Source organism: Barbus barbus, assembly GCF_936440315.1.
Source record: "Barbus barbus genome assembly, chromosome: 9".
NCBI classification, from domain to species: Eukaryota; Metazoa; Chordata; class Actinopteri; order Cypriniformes; family Cyprinidae; genus Barbus; species Barbus barbus.
In genome coordinates this window covers 9,823,829-9,839,373 of record NC_136737.1, presented here as the reverse complement: position 1 = coordinate 9,839,373, position 15,545 = coordinate 9,823,829, and the positions used below count along the sequence as shown (strand labels likewise).

Sequence of the window (15,545 nt, the reverse complement as noted above, 5' to 3'; positions counted from 1 at the left end):
TAGCGATAGCTACTCTACAGAGCCCTCTCAGTTGTTATAGTTTTGCCTTGTTAGTTCTCTCGTGTTTGATACCTGCCCGTGTTTCCTGGATTAACCCTTTGCCTTGCCGGTCGGATTTTGTTTGCATTTTGTTTGGATTATTGCTGTGTTCCTGGATTATCTCTCTTGCCTTGCCTCTGTTGGATATTGTTCGCCAATCGAAGACCCACGCTTGCCCTAGGACTACTCTTTGTCTTGCCATTTATATACCTGTTTGCCAATATTTGACCCATGTCTGTTTCAACTTGCCTTTGAATAAAGCTTGCAAATGGATCCTCACGTCTCACGTCTTGTTCGCCCCGTAACAATATCTTCCCTACTTCTGTCCTGCCCTATCTACAATTCCTATACCTTGCCTATATTCCTGAGTTTTCTCGTTTATTCCCACTCAATAATCTTAGCACCAATGCAGTCGAATACCCACATCAGTGTGTTGAGTGTACAGTGTTTATCCTGCAGTAGAGGAACAAGCTGTTTCAAGTCTCCTAGTTCACGCCCACTCAGATTCAGCTCTCTCAGGAATAATGGGTTTTTACCCACAATTCCAGTCACATACTGACAGGCTTCATCTGCAGCAGGAACCAAAAACCTGCAGAAGGGAAAATCAAGTGGGACTCAATATAGTTCTTAACTAAACTTGGTGATTCTCAAACTATGTTAAAGGATTTTTCTTGAATTTACTTTAATGCAACAGTAAAATAATATTTCAAGAATCAGTTCAACTGCATATAACTTATTTTGAATTATCACACCTCAGTGTCTTCAGTTGACAGTTTGGATCCTGTAGTAAATCATCGAGCTGCTTCACTCCTGATTGTCCAGGATCATTTCCTGTGAGATCCAGCTCTATCAGGTGTGAAGGGTTTGATCTCAGAGCTGAAGCCAGAGCTTTATAACCTTCTTCAGTGATACTGCAGTTTGAAAGTCTAGAACAGGAATGAAAGAATCAACTGATTATTCTAAAAATTACCTCTTCATTATTTGCCCATAAAGTGAATTATATTTTGTTCTTTGTACAGTAATTTGCAAAGAAAACTGACAACTGAATACAAAAGGCCCAGTAACCTTTAATATTTTAAACATCAACACACATGAGAATCTCCAGTTTACAGTCATTTACAAGGGTTAATTTATCTAAAACCCTACATGGGTGAAAGTATTTCACCTGAATGATCCAAAGCATACAAGTGACCACAAAATGGTGAAAAGCAAGAAAATGAAAGTTTTGATTTGACCTAATAAAGGTCCACACTTAAATCCCATCGAAATGTTGTGGTAGGACCTGGAATATACAGTTCATGTTGGAAATGAAAGTTTTGATTTGACCTAATAAAGGTCCACACTTAAATCCCATCGAAATGTTGTGGTAGGACCTGGAATATACAGTTCATGTTGGAAAGTCTACAAATTCCACTGAGCTAAAGCAGTTCTGCCATCCTTTCTATGGCAGACTAACCAGCTCCAATTTAACAGATGGATCTGAATTCGTACTCAACACGGGATTGTCACAAAATTTACCTCAGTATCTCTAATTTGCAATTTACACTCTTCAGTCCAGTGCAGAGATGCTTTACTCCTGAATCCCGCAGATTGTTATTGTTCATATTCAGTTCTTTCAGACTGGTATCTGATCCAAGAACTGCAGCTAGAGCTGGACAGCTTTTGTCTGTAAGGTTACAATCATTTAGCCTACAAAATAATCTGGTTAGTCTGCCATCCTACAAGATAATATGGTTAGTCTGCCATCCTTTCTATGGCAGACTAACCAGCTCCAATTTAACAGATGGATCTGAATTCGTACTCAACACGGGATTGTCACAAAATTTACCTCAGTATCTCTAATTTGCAATTTACACTCTTCAGTCCAGTGCAGAGATGCTTTACTCCTGAATCCCGCAGATTGTTATTGTTCATATTCAGTTCTTTCAGACTGGTATCTGATCCAAGAACTGCAGCTAGAGCTGGACAGCTTTTGTCTGTAAGGTTACAATCATTTAGCCTACAAGATAAATAAAGCACACCACAGAATTAGATACATGTAATATATTTGTTAAATACAAACATTAAATTTATACCAATTATTTTTATATGAACAGTAAAAATTATATGAGTATTGTGAGCTGCAATGATATTACTCTTCAAAAAACTAATACTTTTACTATATTAGACTTTAATTGATAAAGAGATACAGTTCATAAATAATAGCATTCTTGATTAAAACGATAAAATTTAAGGTTTATAGCATTAATAATCAATCATACATTTAAAGTGCTATCTCTTTCATCTTAATAAGTGTCTTGATGATTAAACTTTAGGATTAAATTAATTTTGGGATTAAAAAATGTAATTCACCCATAAAAATATCATTAATTTATATATGGTATATGGTTAAGAATCAGTGTAGATCAGGGGTGTTCAAACCTGCTATAGATCAATGTAGAAAAATGTTTTTTTAATTGAGAGCAAAACATGACAAAATAAAAATAAATGACTTACAAAGCTCTTTTGGTTGTTTTGATGACTGCCGATAATCTAATGAGACACTCGTCTGATTTCTTGAATTTCTGAAGCTCAAACTCCTCCAGCTCCTCCTCTGATGTCAACAACACAAAGGCCAAAGCAGACCACTGGGCAGGTGAAAGATCAGAAGATGACAGACTTCCTTTACTAAGGTGGGTCTGAATCTCTTTCACCAGAGTTTGATCATTCAGTTCATTCAGACAGTAGAACAGATTGATAGATCTCTCTGGAGACAAATTATCCTCTAATTTCTGCTTGATGTACTGAACTACTTCCTTTTTGCTCTGGTCAATGCCTTCTTGCTGTGTCAACAGACCTTGTAAAAGTAGTCGATTGGACTGGAGTGACAGACCAAGGAGGAAACGAAGAAAAAGATCCAGGTGTCCACTGTCACTCTCGAGTGCTTTGTCCACTGCAGTCTTGAGCAAATCAATCATGGCTTCATTTTTGTTTTCGTGTTCTGTAGACTCATGAACAAACACACTTTTCTTGTTGATGTCTAGAAACAGATGTGCATAAAGGGCTGCAATAAACTCCTGAATGCTCAAGTGAACAAAGCAGTACATGGTACCAAGAATGATCCCTGTTTCCTCCTTAAAGATCTGGGTACACATGCCTGAATACACTGATGCCTTATAGATGTCAATACCACATGCTTCCAGGTCTGTGTCATAAAAGATCAGGTTATTTCTTTCCAGCTGATGAAATGCCAGTTTCCCCAGTGAAAGGATGGCATCTTTATCCCAAAAAACATTTGGTCTATATTCTCCATCATACTTTCGTCTGCTCTGCAGGATCTGAAAGCGGAGAAAGTGTGTGTACATTTGTGTCAGAGTTTTAGGAATGTCTTCAGTATTTGATTCCTGCAGTGTTTTGGAGGCATCATCAGCCTGATTGTTTTTCAGATCATAATTTCTTTTCTCCTCCAAAATATTCTGGAGAACAGTGGCTGAAATCCAGCAGAAGACTGGGATGTGGCACATTATAAAGAGACTCTTTGATTTTTTTACATGATCAATGATTTCACTGGCCAGATCCTGATCAGTGAATCTTTTTTTGAAGTATTCTTCTTTTTGTGCATCATTGAATCCTCTGACCTCTGTCACCCGGTCGATACAGTCAGGAGGAATCTTACTGGCAGCTGCTGGTCTGGTGGTGATCCAGATGAGAGCAGAAGGAAGCAGATTTCCCTTGATGAGGTTTGTCAGGAGAACATCCAGAGATGCTGGTGATGATATATCAGACCATGTCTCATTACCCTCAAAGTTTAGAGGAAGACGACATTCATCCAAACCATCAAGGATGAACATGATTTTGAACTGATTCCTTCTTTTAAAGTTCAGTGTTTTTGTTTCTGGGAAAAACTGACTTATAATACTTGTCAAGCTTTGTGATTCTTTCTCCTTTAAGTTCAACTCTCTAAATGGAAGCGGAAATATGAAGCTGATATCTTGATTTTCTTTTCCATCAGCCCAATCCAGAACAAACTTTTGCACAGACACTGATTTTCCGATGCCAGCAACTCCTTTTGTCAGTGCAGTTCTGACCTCCTTGTCTTGTTCAGGAGCTTGAAACATCTTTGTGCATTCAACCTGTATCTCTTGTGATTCATGATGCCTGGAAGTAACTTCAATCTGTCTTACCTCATGTTCAATATTAATGTGTTCACTACCACCCTGAGTGATATAGAGATCTGTGTAGATGTTATTCAGAAGTGTAGAGTCACCTTGTTTTGCAATTCCTTCAAACACACATTGATATTTCTTCTTTAGGTTACATTTTAGCTGATGAATGAAAACCAGCTCATCTAAACACCAGAAGAAAAATACAGATATTTGTATCAGAATTTTCTCTCCTACGTTTATCAAAGGCAATATAACAGATGGTCATGAGTCTCTTACCTTCTAGAGTATCAGCAGCTTGATCTTGATTCATTTCTCTCAAGAAGTAGAGTGTGAGATCAAGAGCTATTTCCTTGATACTGCATCTATTCTTATTAAAGTCCTCCACAAAGTATTGCATGTTCTCTTTTTGTAATATTTTCTTAAACTTCTCCAACTCATCTTTCAGAAATTCGATTATTTTGGTCTCAAGATCCTACAAAGCAAGAAAAAGGAGAAGTGCTCAATCAGTGGAGACTGCATAAGTGCTGGACAGCGCAAAAGTGTTTGCTTAATAGCGTGTTTCTTTTTTAAGGTTGTTTAGAATATTTGTTGCTGGGAAGGATTAATTCATTTACTGCTTATTTATATTTTGTACTCTCATTTTTGAACTCATCAATTTGTATTTTGGCTGAAATTATTTGAAATTAGTGTAATAGCCATTAGCTAAAAATAAGTTTGTTGTCGTCGTATTGCTAGTTACTGCACTTAAAGGGTTAGTTTACAAAAAAAAAAAAAAGAAAATTCTGTTATTAATTACTCACCCTCATGTCATACCATATCTGTAAGACCTTCATTCATCTTTGTAACACAAATTTAAATATTTTTGATGGAATCTGAGAGCTCTCTGACCCTCCCATAGACACCAATGTAATTACCAAGATCAAAGCACAGAAACGTAGCAAGGACATCAGAATACTTTTTGCGAGCAAAAAAAACAATAGTAGCATAATTTATTCAACAATTCTTCTCCCCGTGTTACAGTCTTTCACCATTTTGGAGAGTACCCCAGAACGTAATGAGCGTTTTTTACATTCAGCATGTGCATGCTTTCACTGATCGTAATCAGCATTGTTTATGTTCAGTAGACAGCGCGTGCATGCTGAACATAAATAATGCTCATTACATTTATTATGATCTGGGGTACTCTCCAAAATGGCTGATGTCACATGGACTATTTTACCAATGTTCTTGCTAAGTTTCTGTGCTTTGATCGTGGTAATTACATTGCCGTCTAAGGGAGGGTCAAAGAGCTCTCAGATTCCATCAAAAATATCTTCATTTGTTCCTAAGATGAACGAAGGTCTTACGGGTTTTGAACGACATGAGGGTGAGTAATTAATGACAGAATTTTCATTTTTGGGTGAACTATCCCTTTAAATGGCAAACTGTTCTGCGATTCAGTCCATTTTCTTTACACCCTCTCTTTTCCCACATTAAAAAAGTGCTTCAAGTATTGTCTGTAACATCAAATGCAGAAGGCAATCCAAACCTGCAAACCTGCATCCTATCTGCACCTCTGTGCTGATTTCATTCTGGCCTTTGCTGCTTAGTCAGTATCTTGGTCTTGACTGAGTCCTGGATTTGTCCAGAGGACACAGCAACCACTGTTGTTCTCTCTGACAACTTCTCCTTCTCTCACACCATCCCCCAACCCCCCATTAGGTTGGGAGAAGTGGGGGTAGTGCTATTTTCATTTCTAACAGGGAATATTCCACTTACTCTTATGCAATAGTGTTTGGAATGCAATGCTGTTACTGTCACAACTCATGTAAAACTCCATATTGTGGTAATGTATCCCCCCACTCCCAGGTCTATTGAGCACCTTCATAGAGGAACTGGATGGGTTGCTGTCCTCATTCCTCGATGATGGCAGCCACTTGAAGCCTTCAGCAACTTCAACATTCATCTAGAGAGGTCTTACGCTGCAGACTTCCATTCTCTCATAGCCTCATTTGATATTCAGTGACTTTGCATAACTGGTACTCAAAAATCAGGCAACCAGCTAGATTTTATCTACAGAAAACATTCTGATAATTCATCTTTACCATCTTTATGACCACTACTTTTTTACTTTTAATCTACAACTTACTTCTGATGGCGCATGCTCTGCTGTGACAGCACAGTCTATACTCTGTTTGACACTGTTTTGACTCTGTTTAACTTATTTAACTTGTTTATGAGTGTTAACTGTACGTTCTTGAGTCTCTAAGTGTTTTTATGTTAATTTATACTTGGCTGGATGAACAATGATTCATCATTACAAGGCGATTATTATTATCCTAATCTTAACGGCATGGCTGATCTGCAGGAACCTCGCACACTCGACAGACCATGGTAACAGGTTACTCATCTATAGCCGTGATGTGCTTTTACTACACCTTTTACTACCTCATTGCTGTGTAACATCAAGTCTGATGTGGTTTTACCACCGGAGCTTCCGCCGAGGAAAAGAAGGAAGACGTTAAGTATTCACAGCAGAATTAGGAAACGTCCATTTAAACCTCATCTCCCCTTCATCATACTATCAAGCGTATGTTCACTCCTCAATAAAACAGATTTGTTACACGCCAGATGTCGAGGGCCTTCAGGGATATTTGTAACATCACCACGTCACACGTCAGTCTCTGATAATGAAGTCAGTCTGGACAAATTCACAGTAATCAGGGCAGGGCAGAACTGAGCAAACGGGGGAGACGCGTGGTGGTGGGGTGTGCTTTGTACATCAACAACAGGTGGTGTAACAACATCAGAGTACACCACAGGTAGTGTACAGCCGATCCTTTTATATCCCTTTGCCCCTACTATTTGCCTCGGGAATTCCCTGTTGTTGTGCTCAGCTAGGTTGCCCCCAGTGCTAAAATCAATACAAATACAGCAGCTGAGCTGGGGATGCTAAACACAAGCTAGCTAGGTATTCCGGCGCTCTGCTGTTCATTCTGGGGAACTTTAACTACTGCAAGCTGGAATGTGTATGAAAGTGACATACTCTGAATTTGTGCTCTCACACACAGCAGTGAACACACACCACACACCGTGAACACACACCCGGAACAGTGGGCAGCCATTTATGCTGCAGTATTCGGTGCCTTGCTCAAGGGCACCTAAGTCGTATTGTAAGCTGGGCAAGGCGCCAGGTCCCGACGGCATCTCAGCACAGGTGCTGAGCTCAACCACTACCATCCTGTTGCCCTCACATTTATAATTATGAAATGCCTGGAGAAGCTGTTGCTGAATACCATCTTGCCAGCTGTCAATTTACAGCTGGACCCCTCCAATTTGCCTACAAGGCTAAAAGAGGTACAGAGGATGCTGTAGCCTGTCTGCTGCATTCCTCCTTCAGCACCTGTATTTTACACAATTTCCTTAGCAACAGGCAGCAAGTAGTTTGACTATGTTCAACTACATCATCTGCTCTCACCACTCACCATCAACACTGGAGTACCGCAGGGCAGTATGCTAACTCCTTTCCTGTACACACTTTACACAAACAACATTATCAGCCCATCACCCGACATAAAATACTTAAAATATTCTGATGACACAGCCATTCTTGCCCTGCTCAAAGACAATAACTCTGTTATGGATTATCACACCATTGTCACACACTTTGCCCAGTGGTGTGAAGATAACCACCTGAATCTCAATGTCTGCAAGACAAAAGAGCTGATAGTCAGTCACCCTTCAGCCCAGCACCCTATTGCCATTCATAATCAAACAGTTGAAATAGTGGACAGTTTCAAATACCTTGGAATAACATTGGACAACAAACTTACCTTTGATCAGCACATTATGGACATTCAGAAAAGTCACCAAAGACTGTCGGTCATTTATAAACTCGAAGGACTTAATGTTGCTCCTCGATTATTATTGCTACTTTATCAAAGCATCATTCAGCCAATTCTATTGTATTGTTCTATCTGTTTTTTCAACATGCTCTCTGTTAAAAACCGGACCAAACTCACAAAGGTGTCCAATATTGCTGCAAAAGTTATAGATCTTCCAACACCCAACCTCACAGAACTCAATAACAGAGCTATTACACGCATTGAAATTCAATAGAACAGGACTCCACACATCCATGTCATTCTTTCATTCAAATTCTAATGGGTTCTTAAACATTTGTGAAAATGTGTTTTTCCTACCTCGAAGATTGACAGGACACTGTCTTTGAAATTCTTTTTGTTCCTGTGGGTCTGAATGTCTGCACTGTAAAAAATAAGTATAATTTCAACTGTAAAATGTTGTAATAACTGTTAACTGTTAACAGGTTAACAGTAATTTCCTGTACTATATACAGGGAAAAACTGTAAAAGATCTAACCAGACATTTCATGTCATTTTACAGTAAAATGCTGTTAATTGTACAGTTTTTAAAATCATTTAGATTAATCAATAAATTAGTCGATAGATTAATCGAAATAAAAATAGTCGTTAGTGGCAGCCCTAGATAACATATATCATTAATCATTTTGCAAGTATTTATAAACCTGTTGTCAACTAAACAAAGAAATTGAAAGGTCTCCCAGTAGTTTTCCAAAAAAAAAAAAAAGCCTATGGGTTTGACACTTAGAAGTAAAGAAATTAATAATGAAGTATTATAATTTTACTAACGTGGAAATCAATAAAATTATTATATTTTTTTTTTTTTTAAAGTTCATAGAGCTCAGCACGTTCACAAATCCTTTTATTACAAAAAAGATGAGATTAAGAGATTCATTGTGCTGTGTTGCCGGCTTCATTGATTATAATGGGAGTTTACACTCCATCAGTAAAGTTGCAGCGCTGAGCTTCATTGATTATAATGGGAGCGCTCTTTGCTTGATTTTGTATTTAATATAAATATGTGTCATGCTGCTAACTGCACATTTCAAGTTTTCTGAATTGACAAACTTATTTAAATATGGGATTGAATCCAAAACTGCAATGATTGAGTGATAATCACAGCAATGGATGGGACAAAAACCTGATATTGTATAGATCTGTGCATTACATCTTGGAATGTAAAAGCAAACTAATAGATCTGCCACTTGTTCTATGTAATGTGTTACTTCTTACAGTAAGATTGCACTTCTTGTACATTTCATTGATAGTAATTGAATAATCGTTCAATAATAAAACATGCAATTTTAATTGTATCACATTTTATGAGTATGCAGCACTGATATGTGCTGTTTATGTTGTTTATATACTTATGCTTGAAAACAAGCAACACATTTATTGCTGCAGAATTTCATGACATTTTCATTAATTCAGCTATCCACTTATTTGTCACCTAAGGTTTCAGTTTCATATTGATAATGAGGTATTCAATTCTGGGCTCATAATGAAGCCAAAATTTTGGCATTGAGCTAACCCTAATCAGCGAAATATAAGGGTTGATGGTAAAACCAAGTTTCTAATGCAGTAATGACAGAATATCAATAAAACACAATACATCTCAATCCTTTCTTTTCATGAACATTACATTAGATTTGAACAAATTGTTAATTAATTATTATTGATTCTCAACTTTAAAATCACTATTCAAAGTCTACATTTAATGTATTGTTCAATGCACACTTTAAATTCATTTGTGAAAGTGCTTGTGTTTTGATTTTCTCTTTTATTAAAATATTTGTTTTAAATGTTTCAGAACATTGTTTATTTCCAGACTTGAAATTGATTTTGAATTCCAGATTTTGATTTTGAATTGTCAACCTACTTTTGTCAATGTTTTTAGAGAAACACATTAAATATATTCTAGTACATGCAGTTCTTCACTGTTGAAACTACTAATCCAGTACAACATACTCAACAAACAACTACTGTTCATTCTGACAGAGAAAATGCTCATGAGCCCTCTAGTGGCTGCCTGTGTAAGTATATTATTGGACAGAAGCTTCCATCACATAAACAACAACTGAGAAATTAGCTAACAGAGCACTATAATGTAAAACACATGAAATACCTTTTGGTAGATGATGATGTTTCCTCACTTAAGTTTGGTGGATGATCAAGTGACCCGTCACTCTTCACAGACACAGAGCTGGAAAAATGTGAGCCTGATCTTTCACTAACACAAACCAGAGAGAAAATAAATAAATACTTCAGTCTCATTTGGTTAGATTTAATTTAATAAAATTCAGTATAGCGGTATATTTCCCTTTCTCACTAATAGTTTTATTTATGTTTGGTTGCCTGTTCTGTCTTTTCTTGGTGAATTTATGCCTCCTAGTGGCTTCCTGTGTAATTGTATTGTTGAAAAGACTGATCTCACTAAAAAGTAAATCAACTTAACAGACATCTGTCATCATTCTGTGATTTCCTGTTTTATCCAGTCAAGTTATCACATAAACCTTAGTGGAGGAATTAGCTAACAGAGCAATATAATGTAAAACACATGAAATACCTTTTGGTAGATGATGATGTTTCCTCACTTAAGTTTGGTGGATGATCAAGTGACCCGTCACTCTTCACAGACACAGAGCTGGGAAAATGTGAGCCTGATCTATCACTAACACAAACCAGAGAGAAAATAAATAAATACTTCAGTCTCATTTGGAGAGATTTAATTTAATAAAATTCAGTATAGTGGTAAAGATTTCCCTTCTCACTACTATATATAGTTTTATTTATGTTTGGTTGCCTGTTCTGTCTTTTCTTGGTGAATTTATGCCTCCTAGTGGCTTCCTGTGTAATTGTATTGTTGAAAAGACTGATCTCACTAAAGAGTAAATCAACTTAACAGACATCTGTCATCATTCTGTGATTTCCTGTTTTATCCAGTCAAGTTATCACATAAACCTTAGTGGAGGAATTAGCTAACAGAGCAATGTAATGTAAAACGAACAGACACTCCTCAAAGACACAGAGCTGAACACATGTGAGTCTAATCTTACACTAATGACACAAAGAAAAAAAAATGACAGGAGACACGTAAGTTTTATTAGAAAAGATTGCATGTGATTAATATAGCCGTGATTTTGTTCTTCTCATAACTAGATAGATGAATGTATTTATGTTTGGTTTTTCAATGGTGAAGTTTTATCCCTTATTGTCTGTATGTAGCTCGAAACTAAGTTCACTAAAGGTTAACATACGTTATTTCTGTGATCGCTGTTTACATACCACAACTGGCTGTGACTAATGTCAGGCCAGCACTGGAGAAGTTGCACAGCACTATTAATAGCCAGCTAAATGCACATTCGGAGGGAGTTGTGATCGTAGCAGGAGACTTCAATCATGTAGAACTGAAATCAGTATTTCCCAAGTTTTTCAAGTGCATCAATTTCCTGACCAGGGACGATAATATTCTAGATCATGTCTATATGAACATCCCAGGGGCATGTAAACCTGCAGCATCTCCACATCTTGACATGCCAGACCACATCTCACTGGAAATGACACCGGCATACAGACCTCTTATCTGTCGATCAAGCCCAACTGTTAAAACCATACAGGTCTGGGCCTGTATTTACCAAGCTTCTCATAATTTCATTTTAGTCTTAAGTGCTGAGAATTCATGAAATTTACTCGTACTTTGACTATAGCAAGACGATTATTATTATTATCATCCATCAAAAATATAGGCGCCTATCTTTAGTGATGCAGCGTGGAGAATCGCTTCAGAAACTAGTGGCCGCGATCAGTTCAGGTGGCCGTGTCAGAGACGTGTGCAGTGTAAATAAGGGGTAAGAGATTTATTCATCATACAGTGTAGATAGCTTCACTGATTATAAAGGAAGTGTTTTTTTTAAAGAGCATGTAATACTCGCGCTAGACTGAAGTCAGTTATGATGTTCTTTGGTAATGTAAATGTTCTTTGCTCGTTTTGAATAACTGAGGAAATGTAACCGTTTGATTAACTGCTTGTCGTCAAACATTTCAAGAACATTCTTCCTCTCCTGAAAGATTTGTGCGCCTACATCTCTGTCTCCTCAGTGCCATCACATGCCCCTACTGGCAACTCCTAACCACTTGAGAGACCTCTCCAGCTGTCTTAAACAACTGGGAGAGTGATTCTTAGCATGTGCCATTGTCAAGTCCTGTTTGCCAGGTATATTTTTATATTCTAAGTAATAAAATTTTGCATTATTTAAGTTTACTATGCACTAAATGTGCACACTGATGGACATCCAACCGGTTGTTTCATTTTCAATACAACTGAGATGCAAGATGTCATGAGAGACAAGATGTGAAATGAGAGAGCGAGTCCTTGCTGTAATATGAGAGACATAAAAAAAAGTGTCAGCTTGAAATACAATACGAGACATGAAAGAAGTGTTGGCTTGAAATACCCAGATCGATCTGTTATATTCTGTTGCTATTGATGATGCAGATAGCTTTATAAGAAAATATCAGACTGACCAATCAGAATCTAATATTTTAGAGAACCACTTGATAAACATTTATTTGTGATAAATGTTCCTGTAAATTAAATATTAGGCCAGTTTTAAGCCATTTTTAACCTGCAATGATCTAGAAACAAAACAAAACAAAAAAATTTCCACTTATTATTCCACAATAAGTGGAAAAAATCATTACTGTTAAAAAGGTTTTTCATTACAAAAACTAAATTCATTAATTAAACTTAAATAGTGTTTAAAGTGATTCTCTGAAAACAGATTCAGTCTTACCTCTGTTTCTCTGAGAGACTCATCTCAGATGGAGAGTCCTTTTCTCGCTTCTCTGACATCCTGCAGCTAAACTGGCAAAACAAACATCAGCACTGGTGTCAGTGAAGATAATCAGCTGCTCAGTACGACCTGCAGAAGATGATATCTTACTGAGATTAATAACATGATAGTTGATGATGAAAAAAATGAGAATGTTGAATTAGCAAAAAACAGGCTATTTTAAAAAAATACAAATAGGCAACAACCTTAATAGAACAAATATATTGAGATTTTGCAATGTATTCACTATATTTTAACAGATTAACAGACACGCTTCTATCTCCTCAACATAAAAATATGAATACAACTGTAGGAACAAACATGACAGCACTGCATTCAAGACTTTTTAAAATGTACTATCAGTATTGCAGTTTTCATATAATTTACACACACATTTACTCTTTTCATTCATTTAAAAAAATACTTTCGATTTCGCATAATCACAAACCAACAGCCTAAAATGAATCAGAGAAAACGGAGGGGGAAAACATTCAGAAATGTATTAAGCCTATTCGTTTACAGTAACGCTTTTCAATAAACTCAATAATGTATTTTTTTATCATTTTTCAATAATGTGTTATATGATCTTCAAACGTTAATCAACGCTCTGGAATAAAAAACAGGCCTAATCCATTAGCTTCACATTCCTACCTTTTTAACCAAATAACTGTAATCGAGGAGGTATTAAAACTTACGTGCAGTCCCGTGATAATTTAGAAGTATTTGAAGCGCTCGATGTTCTTCTGTGTTTTGCGCGTCGTTGCTTATCACGTGGTACGATTTCGAAACAAATTCCAGTCTCTGGTGAAAGATTCAGCTAATCAGCTTCATCATCTGATTGTGTTTCTAAACTTTGAGAACGATTAACAGCAACGGCAATCTTACGTCTTCATTCTCCATAGTAAGCCTTATTAGATGGTTGATCGCGCGTTTCCAAAACATACATTAAAGCCTTTTTTAACGGTGCGCGTCCTCTAGTGACAGAGCCCCCCATCAGTGCTGCCCAGAACGCCTGAACATCCGTTTTAGGGTGTGTCGCGTCTGCATGGATGTTATCAAGTACAATAGCCTATAATGTAAACAAAACACTAAGTTTCTCGGGAGAACGCAACCTGTTTTTCTTTTCTTTTTTGCAAGCAAATGCAAAGTTTTTTTGAGCGAACGCAAAAGCATTGACATTTTTTTTTTTCCCATAATCATGTCTCTATAAGGGCTCCATAGCTTGTTCCAGCTGCTCTCTTTCCGCTGATTGTAAGCTCGTGAGTGTGGGATGGTCAGCAATCTTATTAAAGACAGTATTGTTTAAAGTACAAACAATAGCATAATTGTTCTATTGGTATGCGTTTGTCCAATGACAAAAGGAAGGAAGGAAGGAAGGTCGCGAATGAAGGCCACCCCAACTTGCAAGGACACATACTGTAATATAATCAAAACATACCTGATCAAGTCTAATGAAAGAGTCAAAATATAGTCTTTCATGTTAATAATCCTATAATATAAATATTTGCATATTTTCACACTCCCTTGTCAAAAAATCCTAAAGGATTCCAATAGGAAAATTGTATAGGATTCTAATTGGAATTTCTATCGTATTTTGGAACGATTCCTATAGGAATAGTCCCATAGAACAATACATAAATATCATGTAGGATCATTCCTATACGATTTTAATGGGATTTTAATCCTATAGGATTTTTTTAATTATTATTATTCTAAAGGTGCACTTTTCCACTGTATTTGTTTCACTAACAAATAGTACTTGCAGTTTGCTTAAATTCACCCTGATGTAGACATTGTTCATTGTATGTTGCAAAACCTGCAGTAACATTGTAAACAACATGGGAGGTGATTTGTGCAGCACAGCATTAGTGCCAAAATATTTCTAAGGCACTGATAATTGATTGATGATACACACACAAACATATTGTAGCACATGCATCCTCCAATGCAGATATCCACTAGACCAGTTCTAGACTCTGGGAAAGAATTGGGGAGGAAGATATAAAGCTTATACCAGGAGACCAGAAGTTAAAAAATAACACTTTACTGTACCAACAACAATAATAATAATAGCAAATACAATCACAACACAGAGCAATAAAATATCAAACAGTCAGTAGAATTTGATATCGTAAATCAGTTTAATTTCCCTTTAAGGTGTATAATACTGTTCATTTCATGTGATAAATGTAATAAAGTTCAGTTTGTATGCAATGTAAAAAGAGACAGAAAAAAACATCCAATTCAGTTAATGGAAAACCGGGGAAAAGTATAAAAAATACTGTATCCAATATATTTCAAAGCAATCACTAATGCTCTGTCAATTGACCTTATGCACGATTACTTCCTGGTTTTAGATAAGCCAGCTCAGTCATTTCCAGTCAACTGTACTGTGCTGTAAGAGGCATGCTCTTTGCTTATTTTCTGTACAAAATCCATTCACAATTTGAAGAAAATTTTTGTGCACTAAGAGGACTAAACGTCCACATTTCAGGAATGACAAAAACGCAGGTGTTAAATATTACGTGGGTAAATCTGCTAAATTGTTCAGGGACTCATTGCTATGATTGACATTAATAATGGAAGACAAGCCAATGTCAAAATATAGCTGTGCATTAAGTGATTCAAATTAAATTTAGAGTAGCAAACCTACAACAGTAACAAGTCTG

The 15,545-nt window shown here is 36.7% G+C and overlaps 1 protein-coding gene across 1 annotated transcript in view; it reads right to left on the bottom strand.

Annotated features, from left to right (window-relative positions):
• Positions 1 to 14,133, bottom strand: part of LOC306874611 (uncharacterized protein) — a gene marked incomplete at its 3' end in the record, with an annotated part of 42,814 nt that extends 28,681 nt beyond the window's left edge. Inside the window, exons 1-10 of the mRNA XM_079424759.1 lie at positions 13,572 to 14,133; positions 12,838 to 12,908; positions 10,611 to 10,715; positions 10,170 to 10,274; positions 8,366 to 8,429; positions 4,461 to 4,656; positions 2,536 to 4,366; positions 1,558 to 1,728; positions 848 to 965; positions 428 to 492 (exon numbers count right to left, since the gene is read on the bottom strand). Of these exons, the coding sequence (XP_079280885.1) occupies positions 428 to 492; positions 848 to 965; positions 1,558 to 1,728; positions 2,536 to 4,366; positions 4,461 to 4,656; positions 8,366 to 8,429; positions 10,170 to 10,274; positions 10,611 to 10,715; positions 12,838 to 12,896 (2,714 nt within the window). The 5' untranslated portion in view covers positions 12,897 to 12,908; positions 13,572 to 14,133. The remainder of the gene's footprint in view (positions 1 to 427; positions 493 to 847; positions 966 to 1,557; positions 1,729 to 2,535; positions 4,367 to 4,460; positions 4,657 to 8,365; positions 8,430 to 10,169; positions 10,275 to 10,610; positions 10,716 to 12,837; positions 12,909 to 13,571) is intronic.
• Between the last annotated feature and the right edge of the window lie 1,412 nt (positions 14,134 to 15,545).